Source organism: Vombatus ursinus, unplaced genomic scaffold, assembly GCF_900497805.2.
Source record: "Vombatus ursinus unplaced genomic scaffold, bare-nosed wombat genome assembly UNPS02015024.1, whole genome shotgun sequence".
Classification (NCBI taxonomy): domain Eukaryota; kingdom Metazoa; phylum Chordata; class Mammalia; order Diprotodontia; family Vombatidae; genus Vombatus; species Vombatus ursinus.
The window spans coordinates 582,129-599,783 of NW_020954802.1; the positions used below are offsets into that span (position 1 = coordinate 582,129).

At 48.5% G+C, this 17,655-nt stretch overlaps 1 protein-coding gene across 5 annotated transcripts in view; it reads right to left on the reverse strand.

Moving 5' to 3' along the window:
• Window positions 1–17,655, reverse strand: part of L1CAM (L1 cell adhesion molecule) — a 52,314-nt gene that overhangs the window by 18,959 nt on the left and 15,700 nt on the right. For all 5 annotated transcript variants that reach the window (XM_027845781.1, XM_027845777.1, XM_027845779.1 and 2 more), the window contains 15 exons: window positions 12,683–12,788; window positions 12,160–12,356; window positions 11,265–11,387; window positions 10,910–11,080; window positions 9,049–9,160; window positions 8,543–8,727; window positions 8,079–8,210; window positions 7,803–7,946; window positions 6,890–7,001; window positions 6,234–6,400; window positions 5,913–6,069; window positions 5,501–5,625; window positions 5,203–5,304; window positions 2,877–3,074; window positions 2,460–2,530 (listed from right to left, as the gene is read on the reverse strand). In XM_027845781.1, coding sequence (XP_027701582.1) covers window positions 2,460–2,530; window positions 2,877–3,074; window positions 5,203–5,304; window positions 5,501–5,625; window positions 5,913–6,069; window positions 6,234–6,400; window positions 6,890–7,001; window positions 7,803–7,946; window positions 8,079–8,210; window positions 8,543–8,727; window positions 9,049–9,160; window positions 10,910–11,080; window positions 11,265–11,387; window positions 12,160–12,356; window positions 12,683–12,788 — 2,102 coding nt within the window. The remainder of the gene's footprint in view (window positions 1–2,459; window positions 2,531–2,876; window positions 3,075–5,202; window positions 5,305–5,500; window positions 5,626–5,912; window positions 6,070–6,233; window positions 6,401–6,889; window positions 7,002–7,802; window positions 7,947–8,078; window positions 8,211–8,542; window positions 8,728–9,048; window positions 9,161–10,909; window positions 11,081–11,264; window positions 11,388–12,159; window positions 12,357–12,682; window positions 12,789–17,655) is intronic.

Genomic DNA, 17,655 nt, shown 5'->3' on the forward strand with positions numbered 1-17,655 from the left:
CCAGTATTTCATACAATGGCTTTGATTGCTTCAAGAAGGTGTTACAGGCCCTGTTCACACTTATTTCTGACTGTTTGATTCAATCCAAAAAAAGTGCTTGCACCTAGTCAAAGCACCAGAGCCAGATAGGGTAATTTCTATTATAAAACCCACTCTTAAAAAAGGAATTTGGAGGCAGGGCAGAACTCTGAGGACAAATTGGGTTTGGTTTGGTTTTTGGTTTTGTTTTGTTTTTGCAGTGGACTTGTCATTTCATTGGTGTACGGAACTCTTTCCATCAATGCAGAGCATCTGCAACCTAGAGCCTTAGAGAGTTGCCCAGGGTCCTGAGAGGTCAGATAACTTGCCCAGGGTCACAATCTAATGTGTGTCAATGTCAGGACTTAAATCCAGGTCTTCCACACTCCCAGACTGGCTCTCTATCCACTGCTTTATACTATCTATTAAAGTGGCTTATTCTGATTTCTGAATGATGCATATAACCCTAATAAAATCTTTTATGAGCACTTTCTCCCCTCTCCACCCCCAGGGGTTATTGAGGGATAAGTAAGAATGGGAACAGAGAATCCAGTGGCTTCCTCATTAGCTAATAGCAAAACTAGAACTGTAAATGGCCAGACAAACTGGGTTCAGGGTACCTTGAAGGTGGGAGATATTGAATCCCAAATTGGTACAGGGGTATTCTGGGATGGAAATATCATTTCCATTATGGAGCAAAACAATGGAGCTAGGATTCCAGCATGGGCACCTAAGGAGTCCTGGGGAGATTTAGCTAAAATTGGATTAGCAGATTTGCAAAATTAAGTACTATCCACCCCAAACTGGTTAAAATCTTTGAGTTATACTTTGGACTTTGGAGCACTATTCTTAATATCTTGGTACTCTATTCTTGTCCTTTCTGAATAAACCCTGGGAAGCACAATGACCTGAAATATGTTGGTGGCAGGAGTATTATAACCCCAGAATACAAACCACTAGGGTAAGGACTTCCTATTGGACAAGATTTGATAGGAAAACAGAAGATTTCAACAGAAATTAGGTTTAGATCGACATCTTATACCACAGGGGTCAAACACAAAGCCAACACTCCTTGGTACAGTCAAAACAGATTAAAATATCATATTTAAAAGAATACATAAAAATACATTAAAACATAGATAATATTAATCTGTGGTTTTCTATGTCAATCTTCAGTCTGCAGTTTAATGGCCCTCATTTCTATTGGAGTTTGAGCTCACTGCTCTGTTCACGCTACAACATGCTCCAAATGCATATTTCACTTAAATATAAAAGGTGACATAAAAAGATACAGGAGAATAGAAGAAAGCATCTTCTACATCTTTGGCTAGAGGGAAAATTCTTAACCAGACAGATAGCTATGATTTTTTTTTTTGGTCCAGAACAGTGATTTCATTTGGTTTCAATGAGGAAACTCCCTCTATTAATGTAGATCACTTGCAACTGTTCTATAACTTAATCTTAGAGTCATCTTGGAGACTGAGAGGTTAAGTGACTTGTTTAAGTCACAGGGCCAGTATGTGCGAGAGATAGGACTCAAGCCCACATCTCCCTGACTCCGTGGTTGGCCCTCTATCTACTATTACACTGACTTTTGGAGGTAAAAAAAAAAAAGTAAGATCATTTTCATTATTTTAAATTTAAAAGCTTCTACTCAAACAAAATCAATGCAGCTAAAACAAGAAGGGAGGTTGTTTATTGGAGGAAAAACATTTACTGTGAATGTATCTGCCAAAATTGATACAACCACATAGGAGCAAGAGTCATTCTCCTAATACACTGAAAAATATGAACAACAGCCAGATTTTTGAAAGGAGAAATGCAAGCTATCAATAGCTACAAGAAGGAATACTCCTAATCACTAAAATAAGAAGAGGAATGAAAATTAAACCAACTCTGAGCTTCTACTTGCACCCATCAGATTGACAGAAATAACAAAATATCCTAGCCTTTTCCCTTGTGAATAAACCCTAGGCAATGTATTGGCCTTAGAATGTGCTGGTGGCAGGGGCAAGAGAAGAAAGAGGGAGTAAGTACGAGATTTGGACACCATGAAGGAGGAAAGGTCATCAGGGAGCAGGTAATAAAGATTTTGAAATTCAAGGAACTAAAGCAAACTCAGAGACCACAAAGGTCAAGGGGACTCTGCTGTAAGTCAAGGGTTAGAGATCAGTGAGGTTTAGAAGGCTGTAATAGAGCAAACTTTGGCCAAGGATACTGTCCCTATATCAGTTCCAAAAAGGAACTTAGACTTCTGGGAAGTTGACTCCCCTAGCAAGGCCCAGGGCCAAACCCTTTTGGGCACCATCACTTCATTCCATTAACCTTTGAGTTAATGCCTCCCTCTCCAATTGCGTTAAAAACCCTAGATGGCCCCTCTCCAGCTGTACTAATTTCTGGATGACATTGAGAAAAAGGCCTTCTACCCAAGACTCACTCACCTTCCAAGTAATGACCATGTTGTTGGTCTCATTCCCTTCCCCCTTGACATCTGTAGGGTTCTTCTCTGGTACTGAAACAAAATATTCATTCAGTAATGCCCCACGCCGCCCCTTTCCCTGATGGAGGAAAGAAAGTGAGAGCGAGGGGAAAGGGAGGGAGGATAAGCCCCACCACTTCTAACATCGAAGGCACTAGACGACCTGGCCAGGACTTAGGCCCAGCTCTGCCACTTACTAAATGGGTGGCTTTGAGCAAGTCCTTTCCCCTTTCAAGACCCGTTGCCCCACCTGTAAAATGAAGAAGTTAACTAGATGATCTCTAAAGGCCCTCCCAGCTCTGACATTCCACTATTCTTTGTTCCTTTGTCTGTGGGTACCTCCCTGCCACTAGCCTCCCTCCTCTGTACCCCAGTTTACCTGATTTGGAAGTGACAAAAGGTTCTGAGTCGGGGCTTGGCTCGCTGGCACCATACTTGTTGTTGGCTATAACACGGAAGTTATAGTGGATAAAGGGAGACAGCTTGAGCCTGGTTGAGGTCTCATTCCCAGGCACTGTGGCCAGTGGGTACCAGGTTCCAGGCTCCATGGTCCGGTCCTCAAACTCAATGTTGTACTCTGCCAAGGAGCAAAACAACAGCCAGTCAATGAATGCTTCTAGCCCTGGCCTCGACTCCACCAAGAGGAGGAGAGCCTGGGCCCTCTACCAACTGGGATCTCCCAGGATGGCTGGAGAGGCAGCGAGCCTCATCCACACCCAACACTCAGAGACCAAGACAACACTCTATGTGACTGTGGGTGAGATGAAGGCACAGACTTTAAGGGTTTAGGGGCTCAGAGGAGGAAGGGGAAGGAAAATGGCCCTTGAGTTGGGCCTTGTAAGGTAAGTAGATTCTAAAAAGGTAGATAGGAGGGAGGACAGCCTTTCAGGCAGGAGCAAAACATGCATAGGCACATCCAAGGGAAAACCAAGAGTCCAGCCTGGCTAGAATGGCGATGGCTTGAAGAGAACCAGAGTTAGGCAAAAATCATCCCAATAATAGCTTACCTTTATATAGTGCTATCTCATAGACTATCTCATTAGAGCCTCATAACTCTATAAGGTAGGTGCTATTATCATCCCCATTTTATAGATGAGGAAACTGAGGCTCAGAGATCTAAAGTAACTTGCTCAGGGTCACATGGCTTAAGATAAAGCTGAAGATGTTGCAAAATTGCAAAGATTCAGCAGGATTCCAAAGAAGGAGATAGAAGAGAACATTCTTGACCCACCCCTTCCTGGAGATAGGAGGTTCGTTAAGTGTTGGACATTGCATGTTTTTCAGACTTTTTCCAATGTATTGATTGGCTGTGCTGGTTTTTTTTCATCTTTTTTTTTTTCTCTTAGAAAAATACCATTTGTGGGGCAGCTAGGTGGCACAGTGGATAGAGCTCTGGCCTTGGAGTCAGGAGGACCTGAGTTCAAATCCAGCCTCAGACACCTGATACTTACTAGCTGTGTGACCCTGGGCAAGTCACTTAACCCTGATGGCCTCAGCAAAAACAAAACAAAACAAAATGAAAAAAAATATCATTTGTAATATGGGCTGGCTCTTTGGGGGTGGGAAAGAAGGTGTATTGGGGAAAATTACAATGATATAAAAGAAGATGTCAATAAAAGATATATGTGTGTATAAATATATACATATATAAATGAATTTATATATATATACAAAATATATTTAAAACAAAAGGATAAGACTGAAGTGTGAGGCTGGGGCCAGGTTGTAGAGGCTTGACAGAATCACCACCACAGACTTTGGGTCTTCAGGTGCTAGGATGGCCAGGGTACCATTGGCATTGGGGAAGGCCAAAGCTCTGGTATTTGGATTTTATCCTAAGGACAATGGAGAGCCATTGAAGCTTGGTGATTAGGAATATAGGAACTGTGAAGAAGGAAGATGGTTTTGGAAACTGCGTGGAGGATGACTGGAGGCAGGAAGGGACTGGAAGCAGGGAGACCAGTAAGGAGGTGATTACAGAAGTCCAGGAGAGAGATGATAAGGGCCTGAACCAAGTTTGGGAGCCATGAGAATAGAGAAGAGATAAAATCAAGAAATGTAGCAGGTGCAGATGAGAAGTAGGCGATAAAGCTTTTCTCTCAGGTCCTTCTCTCTCCCATCTCTCCTCCAGTTCTGCCTTCTGACCTTTCCAGGCCCCAGCCAAGAAGGAACAATGCCTGTGCCAAGACACCTGTGCCCAATCTTGACTGCTTGGGCTACTCAAGGTTGTCTCTGGCTGACAATATCCAGGCACGGTGAAACTGGGTTCCACTTTCGCCTCCACTGTCCCCCTAGGCTCCTCTCTCCTTTTATTGCTCACTTCTCTATTGAGACCCTACAGCACGGGTGGGGAACCTGCAGCCTCAAGACCACATGTGGCCCTCTAGGTCCTCAAGTGTGGCCCTTTGACTGAATCCAAACTTCACGAAAGAAAGGGCTGCACCTGAGGACCTAGAGGGCCACATATGGCCTCGAGGCCATAGGTTCCCCACCCTTGCCCTACTGCCTTTGATTTATACCATACAGTACGTCCTTCCATCACAGCCTGGCCCTTCTTCTGCATGTTATTTGTGGGTGAGAGCAGGCTGGGCGTTCCCTACAGGGTAGGCCTGAGCTCCTTGGTGTTCTGTGAAATCTTTAGTGCATAAAGAAGGGGGGGCAGGATGGGCTGGGGCCAATGTAGCAAGACAGATGTCAGAGCTTACTCTCAATGGGTGAGTTATGTTCCTCTGCTGGGCTCCAAGACAGCTGGATATGAAAATCCTTCTGTTTATATAGCTCCAGTTGGCCCACAGGCCCAGGGCTCCCTATAAATGGAAGATGAGCATGTGAGTCCAGGGGGTAGGCAGGGTGCCCTTGGTGTTGCCTGGCGCCCAGACAGCCACCCTGCCCCATCACTCCCCTCACAGCCCCTTAGCACCATCCACCTGCATGGACAAACACCATCCCTCCACAGTGGCTCCCAGCTCTATACCCACTCTGCCTTCTGATTCTAGGACTTACCCACCACCAGTAGCATAGCCTTTTTCTCTACTGAGTCCAAAGCAGTCTTGACCACACAACTGTAGTTTCCCTGGTCAGTATAGTCCAAGTTTTTAATGGTTAACTCCTCTTCCTTTAGGACATACCTGGTACAAGAGAGGGCACAGACTGGCCACTGTCCAATGGTGCCCGCTCCAAAAAACTGCCCTTCACTGTCAGGGAGCCCTGGGTCTGAAAAGGAAGCCACAATCCCTTCTCCTCTTCATCAGGCTGCCCTTCCCTTCTTTGCTATCTTTGCTCCCAGCTTCAGAGTGGGGGCATTCCAAGGGCAGGGACCTCCTGTACTTTCCATCGCTCCCTCCTCTCCCCAGGGCCTAAAGCAGGTCCCAAGACTACAAAGTGAGCCCAGGCCCCAGGAACTCCCTCAACTCACTTGTCACCCTCAGAGATGTCCTTAATGTTCTGATCATTCCAGTACCAATCGATTTGGATTTCCAGGGAGGGGTCAAAGGACACATGGCATGAAAATTCCACATTCGAGCCTTTCTTGACAATCTGGTTCTGAGGACCCTTCTTGATCCGGGTGGCCTCTGGGAGAGGGAGAACAGGATTACCCTGGCCCCATCTGGGCAGCCCTGGCCCCTCTTCTTGAGGGCAGCTCTAGTCATAGAGATGGGGACAAGCAAAGACTGTGCCTTAGCTAGAAGGGATTAGGGCCCAGAGGCTTAGAGGTGGGTGGGAAAGAAGTGCTGACCTTTGACCTGAAGATGAGCCTGGATAGAAACCCTGTTCTGATCATTGTCAGCTTCACAAAAATAGGATCCTGTGTCATTAGTCTGAAGGTCTTGGATAGCCAGAGTCCCATTGGCATACGGGACAAAGCGTTCATCTTGCAGGACAGTGGCCTGATCCCAGTTTAGCCTGAGGGTGGAAGGAGACAGGGATGGGGGGGAGACAAAGGCATAAGGATCTCAATCTCCTTACTTTCATTGCTGAGGGCCCCCAATGCACCAAGCTGCTCAGCTCTGACCCTGGGTAGCATTCAAGAGCCTACACCATTAAAATGGACACCTGCGTCCTTTGTCCTAGCTCCCCGGGGCATGCTTTCTGTTAAACCTTAATGAAGGTCCCTCTCTGGATAGCAATATAAATTCTCACAGTTAGGGACTCTGATGGGTCATTCATACCACTGACTCGCTGTATGACCTTGGCCCAGTCACTCTGGGCCTCAGCCTCTTCAAATGTCACATTAAGGGCTACATACCCCCTCTTTCTCTGCCCAGAGCTTGCGGTTTTTTCCTTAAAAGAGGAATTGAACTATATCTCTTAGCTTCCCATTCTAACATCCTCCTATGGTTCCATGAGCCCTCCCCCTCTGAGTGTCCCAAAAGGAACAGTAAGGACTCTTACCACTGGATACTGGGCATGGGCACCCCAAAGGCATTACACAGCAGATGAGCGGTGCTACCCTGAACCTCCCGGTAAGTCTTATTGTCCGGAGTCAGGATCTTGGTGGGCAGCTCTGGGGATGGGGAGAGACACAGGAGACAGACAGATCAGGGGTCCTGGAGAGACTTCAGGGCTGAAGAAGGGAGATCATGGAAGGGAGAGGGCAGAGGGGACCCTGGGATCCAGCACCCACATCATTTAGCTTTTCTGGCCTGTAGTTTCCTCATCTATAAAATGGGGAGGGGGCACAAAGAGGACTCAATGATTTCTGAAGTCCCTCAAAATCTATGAACTCTCAAGGACTCCCCACTGTGAGCCCTTGGCCTAACATTAAAGATCTTTCAGAGTCTGGCCCCTTCCCTGCCTTTCCTCAGTCTGATCTCTTTGCCGTACCCTGCCCCGCCCCATGTACATTTGCTCACGTGGCATTCTGACCCACCCCACCCCCCTCCTAGAATGCCTTTTCTTCTCCTTTCCCCATTTAGCCAACTCTCCAAGTCTTCCTTCAGGTCCTATCTCTGAGAAGCCTAGATCATGAACTGCCTCTCTCAGAATGTTGCCTGTGGCTCAATAAAACCACTACTTCCTACCTCCCCACCCCCCCCACCTTCCCTCACCCCCTACCCCACCCCCATCACCCCCTAGCCCAGAATGGTAGAGCCAAATCCAGTGCCTGGTTCATTTGTTGAACTCCAAGGATGGAAAAGATGGGGGGTGGGGGTGGAATTGAGAACCAAGCAGCTAGGGGAATTATCAAATCATGGCAGGAGAGAAGAGACACAGTGATAGGGCGCAAAACTTAGGGGCAGCGTAGGGTAGGTAACAGGAGTGGTGAGAAGGGAGCGGGGCTGGCGGGCCCAGCAAAGACACTCACGGACAACAAAGATGTAGGCGTTGGCGAGCAAGAGCCCATGCTTGTTTCTGGCCTCGCACTGAGTCACCATGGTGTCATTAGGCTGCACATTACTCAGGATCAGTGCCCCTCCTTGGACTCTGAGCTTGTCATCTCTGGTCAGATCTAGAGGCAGAGTGGGCCACGCTGAGCCAGGAAGACACAGTGCCAAAGCCTGGGCCTCTCACCTCCACCCCACCATGCCCAGCCCACTCATCATGCCCTTCCCACCACCCCAGCCTCAGAGCCCCTGCTTACTTTCCAGCGAGACCCCATTGATTCTCCAAGTGACCATGGGGCGAGGCCTGCCCTGGACTTGGCAGTTGAGTCGGGCAGTCTCCCCTGGTGCCAACACCAGGCTTTTGGGCTCCTGCAACCAGTATGGGGCAGCTGGTGGGAGGGCAAGGGTAGGTACTGAGTGATTTGGTACAGCATGTTGCCACCCTCCCATCCACACTGGCACAAAGGACACATGGCCTAAACCAGGGCAGAAGTAGAATCATTGACCTTGCTCTTAGCTGCCCACCCAGGATGCCACTCACTCTGAGGAGTCTAGGCTGGTAGATGGGGTAAGGTCAATCTGAGAATCTGAGTGGAAATAGACTAAGTTGTGCTTTGTTGGGCAGGGGTTATATCAAATAGACAGAAGTGAGTCACATACTAATGACAACAAACATGAGATGCTAGCTGGGGGGTGAGGGGAAGGGCGAGGGGTGCTATACCCTCAACAGTGACATAGTAGACATGTTGCGCGCTCCCTAGGGTGTTCTCAGCCCAACAGCGGTACTCTCCGTCATCTTCCTCCTCCACCTTCACCAGACGCAGTGTCTTATTGAAGTTTTGGTAGGTCACTCGGCCTGCCTGCATCTGGTTGCTTGGGTATGACCACTTTATAGTGGGTGTGGGGCTGCCCAGGCAAAGAGGAAGGGTTGGTATGAGTCACCCTCCCCACCCCCCCCTCCTCCCCCACAGCTGGCACCAATTTCCCTTTCAGACCTTAAAATGGCACCACTCCCCTCTCCCCCCCAACCCTGTTTCTGGAGTTCTCCATCTTCCCATCTCCAGTCCAATCTGGTATAGGATTGAGGGGCTTCAAGGAATGGGGAGGGGGGGGCAAGTCAAAGATCCAACCAGTACCCAGTGGTGAGAGAAATTGGCAACTTTGCCTGAGAAGCCCTGGGTGCTTCGTGAGGTGCCCAGCCCTTCCCCCAGGTATCCCACAACTCACAAGCCCTCAGCGATACACTCTAAGACCAGGGGCTGGCCCCGTAAAGCCACCAGACGGCTGGTCAAACCTTCAGGCAGGAGCAGGTGTGGCCGTCGGTAAATCATATTGTTAGCTGGAGGGGGCAAGCGCGAGTACGTGGTCGGTTTTATATCTAGTGATGGCCTTCCCCCAAGCCCAAAGTCTGATTGGCCTGCCAGAGCCACAGTGCTAGGGAACAGGGATTCTCAGAGAGGGACAAATGAATACAGTTCAATCAACCAAACTTCCCTGAACCCCCTGTGTACCCCATCTTGTGGCAATCACTGTCAGGGAAACAGGAGAAGGAGCCCCCATAAACTACCTTGGGTCCTTGGACTCCCTGCCTCTACTCTTGGGCTTCCTGGCCCTGGTTCAGGCTGCCCAAGTTCTTGCCTTGCCCGTAGTAGTTAACCCCTCAAGGGATAGACCTTAAGATTATAGACTCACAGATTTTGAGGTGGAAGGGACCACAGAGGCCATTGACTCTGACCCTCTCATTTTATGGAGGAAAAATCTGAGGTCCAAGGACGGGAAGTGATTTGCTCAGGGGCACACAGCCAAGAAGTTTCAGAAGGAGAATTTGAACTGAGGTCTTCCTTCCCCCAAATCCACATGAGATTGTATAAGCTTCAGTTGGCCCCAATAGCCAACATTCCCAGGCCAAAGGCATCCACTCACCTATTTGTTCAACAAAGCACTTCCTGGGCACCTACTTTCTGCTCAGTTCTACTAGGTGCTAAGGGGGATTTTTAAAAAAGGATAAGATGTAGGCATACAGTCTTGGGAAAAGATAGATCTCACCCACAGGAAACAGAGAACAAGCCTCTGCTAAACAAACAGTGTGGTACTGGAAGAGGCCCCAGGTGACTCAAAAGTGGGAAAGAGTTCTGGACCCTGGGGAAGGCAGAGAAGGCTTCCTGAGAAAGCTGAGGTCTGAGCTAGGGTATAAAGAATGGGGAAGATCTGGAATAGGTGGAGAAGAGTGAGGAGCACATTGTGTGTTTTGTGTGTGTGTGTGTGTGTGTGTGGTCTGAGCCAAAGTGGAAAAGCTAGGAGGCTGGGATGTAAGAGTGATGGTGAGGAGGGCTAGCCAGAACAGAAGATAGGAATAAGGCTGGAAAGGTGGGCTTGGGAGGGTACTGAATGCCAGAATGAGGTATTACATCCTGATTTTGTGGGTCATAAGGAGAGATGGCAGAATCACCAAGTCACAGACTTGGAATTGGAAGGGACCTTAGTCCTAGACCTGAATAATATGCTCAAGTGGCCTTTGCTTGAAGACTTCCAATGAGGAGCGCTCCCAACCTCCCAGAAGCCTTTTCCACTTGTAGCTAGCTCCTGAGCAAGGAACTCTCATGCCCCAGCCACTCAATCTTCTCTTCTCCAGTTGAAATATCCAAAGTTCCTCCTTCATACAAATGGTATGTTTTCCAGCTTATCAATATCTTTCCTAAAATGTCACTCTCGTGAAGACATGAGTTCAAATCCAATCTGATGCTTACTTACTAGCTGTATGACTTTGGGCACATTAATCCCCCTCCCTAGGCCTCAGTTTCCTTATCTGTAAAATGAGGGAGTTGGATTAGATGTCCTCTAAGGGCCCTTCCAGCTCTAGGTTTAGGAATCTCAGATTCTAATTAAAAGCACAGGAAACTTACAGACAGGAATAAGAGAAGGAGGGTCCAAGGAAGCTAAATCTACTGGAGCCTGGAGTTGGGGAGATCCTGAAGATTCATTGCCTTCACAGTTGGGGTGAGGTGAGGCTCAGTGAGGCCCCCCCATCACACACACATACACACACACACACACACACACACACACACACACTCTTTTGGAGACTTACTGGGTTTGACCCTGAGGTCAATGGGTTCCTTCTGCATGATGGTCCGGGCCCCCAGGAAGTGGGCATGGCAGATGTAGTCTGAGTGGCTGTCGTTGGTGAGCACATTGGCAAAGTAAAGGTTTCCATTTTGGCCCATGGTCACCCGCTCATCCTGTGCAATGTGGAAGATCTCTGGGTAGGGAAGAGTCAGAGCAGAAGTGGGTCACTGCCTTCCCATAGAGCCCATGGCCATTCTGCCAACAAACTCCCTGACCCCCCCGAAGACCCATTCCCTCCATTTCATCATCTCGTCCATCCCCCTGACTCCAGGCAGGAGAAAGGCCACCCTGCCCTCCAGGAGGGAGCACCCACTCACTGCTGTTCATCCAGTAGATGCGGGGCTGAACGGCACTGGCTGGAGGATTACAGGGCAGGACCACTGACTGACCTTCCTCCACTTCGAAGGGCTGCACTTTTTCCTTGGGCCACTTGGGGGCGCCTGGGAGGAGGCGGAGAGAGAAAGCACAGCTGGAGAGGGGTGGGAAAGTGAAGACTCAGGGGCCACTGGGAGAGGCCCAGCAAAGACAAGGAGCACTGGGCAGATCTGTGGGGCAGAACTAGGCTGAAGGACTAGCCAGGGCCCTGGGATGGGAGCAGCTCCTTTTAATGCGGACTCTGGCAGTCTCCAGGGAGGTCCTGCTCCCTGAAGCTGTGAATGAGCCAGCATCAAGCTCTGAACAGCCACCCTCTCCCCGCCAAGCCTCATTCCCCTTTCTTTCCAGCTACAAGTTTGTGGGTGGGGGCTATAGCCGCTGGCAGTCCAAGAGGAGACCTGCAGGGAATGGCAAGACTCCTTTACATCAGCCTGACACAGAAACCATGGCAACCGTTGCCATGGCAACGGAAGGGGGGCCAGGGCTCAAGGGAAGTAAGTAGCTGAGGGAGGATGGAGAAAGAAAGGAGAAGCCCAGGAGAAAGGGAGGGAGACAGAGGGGGGAGGTGGTTCGATTGGGGGGGTCAGAGGAGGGAGAAAATGAGAGATAACAAGAAACAGGGAAAGAGAGAGAGAGAGAGCAGGAGAGTCGATGAGAGACAAAGGGGTCTGAAGAGAAGAAAACAAAGGCGTGGGGAGGAGTGACCACACCAGGGCTAGAGGCTTGTTATGGATTCAGGCCCAGACCCCCACTGCCCATGCCTGAAGTCTCAGGGAAAAGCATCTGTTGCAGGCCCCACGGCTCCCTCCCCTCCCCCAAGCTTTTCAGTGCCCTCACCCTCAGCCACAAGCTGGATCTCATGAGACATAGCCGTGCCCAGTCTGTTGCTGGCGAAGCATCGGTAGGTGCCCTGGTATCTCTGGGCAAAGTTGCTGTTGTTGCCGGTGATGGTGAAGGAGCCAGAATTCATATGTGTGACCACACCAGGCTCCTTCTCAGGAAAGAAGTGGATGTTTTCCTTAGTCCAACGGAACCTGGACCCACGAGAATGGGAGAAGCATGAGACAAGACTGAAAGGTGCTGAGAGGGTAGGGGTGGCATAGAGGGATCTGAAACGGAAGGGAGAGGAAACCTCAAGGGGTGGAGTTTGCCAAGTGGTGGGGAGGGGGGAGGGGGGCACGGTTCACAAGTCAAGATTAGGGAATAAAAAAAAAAATTAGAGAATGAACCCAGAGGAGTTGGGGTCAGAGGTCAGGAGTCAGAGAGGCCCAAGAGGAATGGGGTCATAGATCAGGGAGGGGACCTGAGAAGTCTGAGGTCAGAGAGGTCCAGGGTGCAGACTGGGTCTAGAGTTACTCACTGGACTTCAGGTTTGCCACTGGCTTCACACTTAAGGCTGATCTCATCAGTAGGGAAGACAACCAGCCTTTCCAGGGACTGCTCTGTGATGTTAGGGGGCTGCATCACTGCCAGGAAAAATGGGGGGAGATGGGGGCAGGAGAATCAGAGCAAGGACTGTCTAGAAATGGTACCACTACCTGATCCCTCCATCCTCCACAAAGGTTCCAGGCCCCCTCCTGTCCTTCCATTGTTCTGTTCCCCCCGGAGTTAAACAGTGTAGTTTGTAAGTGTGTGTGATTGTGCCTATACAAGTGAGTCACGCCTGTGAGTTGTGTAAGAACACTCTATTCAGTCCTGCATTTTATGAGTAAGTAGTGGGGAAGTGTGTGCTTGGCTGTGGGGAGGAGAAAGGATGCTCCTGTTCACCTGTTTGCTTGGGGGGGGGGTATATGTTTGTGAGTCTAAGCACAGGATGGGGAAGTGGGGGGAGGGGGATGCACAGTGACAGCTCTGGCCCTAGCACTCCCCTTCTCTAAAAACTCTAGGAACTCTCCATTGCTTTCTAGGCTAAAATCTAAACTCCTGTGTTTATCCCTTCCCTTCCTATCCTGGTCTTAACCTACCTTCCCAGATTCATTCTATATTACTTTCCCTCCAACACTTTACAATCCAACCAAACTGGTCTTCTTCATATTCCTCATGCAGGGTACTTCATCTCCCATCTCCCATCTCTGTGCCTTTGAACCAGCTTTTCCTCTGTGCCTGTAATACCCTCCCTCCTCACGTCTGCCTTCCCTCAAGACTCAGTTCAAGTCCAATCTCCTACATAAAACCTTGCCTAATCCTCCCACCTGCTTCTGCCTCCCCTCCCTACCTATCTGCTATTTATTCTTCCAGTATTTACATGTTGCCTCCCTCTCCCAATTTTGTCTCTGTGTCCCCAACACCCAGCACAGTGTCTGATACTTAATAAATGTGAAATGTTTGATTGATTGATGGGATAAGGAAAAGGATGAAGGACCCTCTTCACACCTATTTGAAGGGGGTATCTAAGGGCCTGGAGGAGAAAGTAGTAACCAGATTGAAGCAAGAAAGCACTAACAATATGGCTGTGGAGGAACCCTTTATATTACCCCTGACCCCTAAACAGATACTTACTGTGTTTGTTGTCTGTGAGATCCCCGAAGCAAGAGAGACAGCATAAGACACAAGATTAGGCATGGTTAGCATGAGGAGAGGGAATATCACCACCAGGAAGGAGCAGGGATGAGGACACATGTGTGGAAGCATGTTGGAGTATGAAGGAGTATGGGAAGAAAAGAGATGAAGACGTAAAACATGAATCTTAAGAGTAAAGACGTGGTGTGGAGAGATACGAGACACCATGTGTATTGGACTGAAACCTGCTTCCTCCTTTGTAAAAATGGAGGAGGGGAGAGGAAGGGGAGGAATGGTAATAGATGAGATTATCCCTAAAATTCCTTCTAGAGTTCAATTCTATAGTACACTCACCCATCCTACAAAACATAACACACACGTCCAAATATATCAGAGAACTCTGCTTGAGTATGTGGAATCCCACTGAGACATTTTGGAATACAAGGAAATTACACAGGCCTACAGGGAGCCCCCAGTGTCAGGGGATGCAGGTATACCCTCTGGGCGCTCTGGAGGACCTTTTGACAATAAAGACCGCAGGAGCTATGAGCCCATACAGGAGAGACAGAGGCAAAGAAGGAGAAAAAAAAAGGGGGGGGGGAGGAAGGGCAAAGAGAGAAAGAACAGGAAGAATGAGGTGGTGAGAAAGAAAGTAAGGGAGAGAACAGGGCAGAGAGAAAGACAAAAGAAATGATGGAGAGGAGAAAGAAAAGGAAGAGAAGACAAAGAAGGGATAGGAAGAGACAGATGGGAAAGGAGAAATAAAGGGGGAGAAAGGACAGAAAACGAGATGGAAAAGGAGAAAGGAACAGAGAGGACAGGGCAGAGAGAGACTAAAGAAATGATGGAGAAAGGACAGAAGGCAGAGGAGAAAAAGCAGGAGGAAAGGACAGAAAGAGGACAGGAAGAAAGAGAGTGGAAGAGAAAGAAAGGGAGAGGACTTGGGAAGAACAGGGACCAAAGGAATGACAGAAAGAGAGAAAGACAGACCGAGACATCCCCACCACCCACCCACTCACCCGTCCCCACCCAGTTGTTTGGGGAAAAGGATAATGAAGCTCTGCTCCCTCCCCCTTGGGCGCATCCTTCTTAATCCAATTAGCACCACAGTGGGTTGGCTCCTTGTCTTCAATTACCAGAGGGGGGAGGGCTGGAGAAGCAATTAGGCAGCAGCTTGTGGGGGAGGGGAGGAAAAGGGAGGGGGAAAGAGAGGAACATTCCCTCCTCCTCCCCCTAGCTAAACTCAACTCATCCTTGGAGCCCAGCTTAAATTCCACGTCCTCTGGGAAAGCCTTACCAGACCACCCAGCCCCATCAAGGAAAATGGAGACCAGTGGAAAAGTGGATGGGGAGGGAGAGTGGGGAATAGGCAAGAGAATCAATGAAAGGAAACACAAAGAAAGTGGAATGGTTGGGAGGAGGCAGAGGGCCAGAGGAGAGTGAAGAAAGAGAGGAGGAGAGTAGAGACCCTGAGGGTGAAGGTTCTTATACTTGGGGAAGTATACTCCTAGTGCAGCTTTGAGTGGGAAGAGGCGAGACTCACCTTTCTCTTGCCATTTTCTCCTCAATACTCCCTTTGTAGGGAAAACTTTGCCCTCCTTCCTCCCAGTCCTTCCTAATCTACTCCTCCCTTTCAACAAAACATAGGAAGCCAGGCTGAGATCTGGTTCAGGGCTCAGGCTTCACACATATGCCTACCCTTTGGGTGAGAGCTCAGACCCAGTTGGGATTCTTCCAGCCACAATCAGTGACAAAACTAGGAGAGGGACTCAGCTATCCCAATGCCCCAGCTTGGGCATGGTAGGCAGCTGCAACTAAGAGGGAAGACAGGAAACACAGGTGTGTCTGGGTGCGCATCTCTATGTATCTGAATGTCTCCCTACACACCCAAGTTGTGTCTGCATCTGGAGACCTGAATGAATATATAAACATCTCTATATAATTTTGTATTTCTAAGTGTATTTCCATATATATACTTATATTTTTATATATGTCCCAGTCCCAGTATATGTATCCCAATTACATCTTTGTGCCTGTGATAGAATCACATATTAGCAGATTTAGAAAGGACCTTAAATCCAACCCCCCTCATTTTACATATGGGGAAACTGAATCCCAGAGAGGGAAAGTGACTGACTCAAGGTCATACAGTACATGGCTGAGGTGGGACTGGAACCTGGATCTCTTAATGCCCAGGTCAGGCCTTGGTCCATTATGATTACATTGGCCTTCACATTTGAGTTTCTGTGTGTATGTGAATATCTGTGTGGATGCATATGTGCCTTCCCCAGCCCCAATACCCCTAATCTTTAGATGTCTGGATTCTCTCTTCACCTCCCCTCATCCCAACCCCAGATGTCCTCCCTATCTACCTGGCTTCTCATGCTCCCTCTCTCTACTTATTCCCATGCAACTCATTGGATGGAACATAGCTACCTCACCTAGGGTAGAGTAGAAATGCCAGAAGGGCACGTGCTTGGGAGCACGTGCACACACATGCATGCACACACACACACACACACACACACACCCCACAACCAACCTCCCTAGTTAAACATACACAGATATACATGCAACCTGCATTTCAGACTGGTATTGTCTACACACACCTTCATTTAATAAGGGTACCCAAGCCTTTTATGTTGTCTTCCCTATTAGAACATATGCTCTTTGAGGGCAGGGAATGTCTTTCTGTTTTGCTTGTACTTGTATTCTCATTGTTTAACACAATGCCTGGCATACAGCAAGCACTTAATAAATGCTTGTTGACTGACTGACATTCATGGTCCAGGGCAAACAAGCTCAGTCTCTCACTCACACACACACACACACACACACACACACACACACACACACAGGTGTGAGCCACCCTGCCATTCTATCTTCATCACACCCACAAACATTTTTGCATTTTTACCTTCAATCATAAGTGTATGCTTTCATTTGAAGTTCACAAGACACAGGCACGTTCACAGTAAATCACAACCATATATCACATCCAGGCATCCACAAGCTCACCCAAACACACTCACATTCAATCATTTACACACACACACACACACACACCCTTCCACACCTCCACAAGCACAGATTCACATCTACTGTCCCTCACACCTTCTCAAACATCCATACTCACATTCCATCACAGTCACAATTACATGCATTCACAACACACCTTTTGTACAGTAGCACTGACACATGATGCAACCATACAGCCTCCTAGATTCTCTCTTCCCCTTCATAGATAATAACAAGTGCAATAATAATAATTTATAATAATGCCTCATGTTGGTCCAGTGCCTTTTATTTTAAAGGTGACCTTTTCTGTCTATGCTCTCATTGAATCATCCCTGTTTCTGTGGCTAGATCAGCCACAGTGGCTAGACTCATCCCATTTTACAGATCAGGAAACTGAAGGCTGGATCCTATTTGCTTACCATCATACAGTTAGTCACTGGCAGAGCTAGGACCAAAATCCAACCCAAGTCTTCTGACCCACTTTCTATTCGATTACTGCTGTTACTGCTGACTGGAAGGAAAAAATCGAGTGGGTGGAGAAGGGGGCAGGACAGAGAAGAGACAAGGGAGGGGAGATATTTCACCAATACCCACTGTCCTCATCATCCTGGGGAAGGGGGGTTGGCGCCCCTCTTCCCCCCTTGCTGCTGAGGTAAATGGATCTCTCAGGGGTGCTGTCCAGCGTCCTGGAATAGCTGCACTATGCTGCCTTATCTCCTCTCTGCTGTCCCTGGTGCTAAAAGCAATGCCACCTCACCCACCCAATGCAGTCTGTCAGCTCCATCTGTCCTGTCCCCTTTTTCCTTACCGAGACCC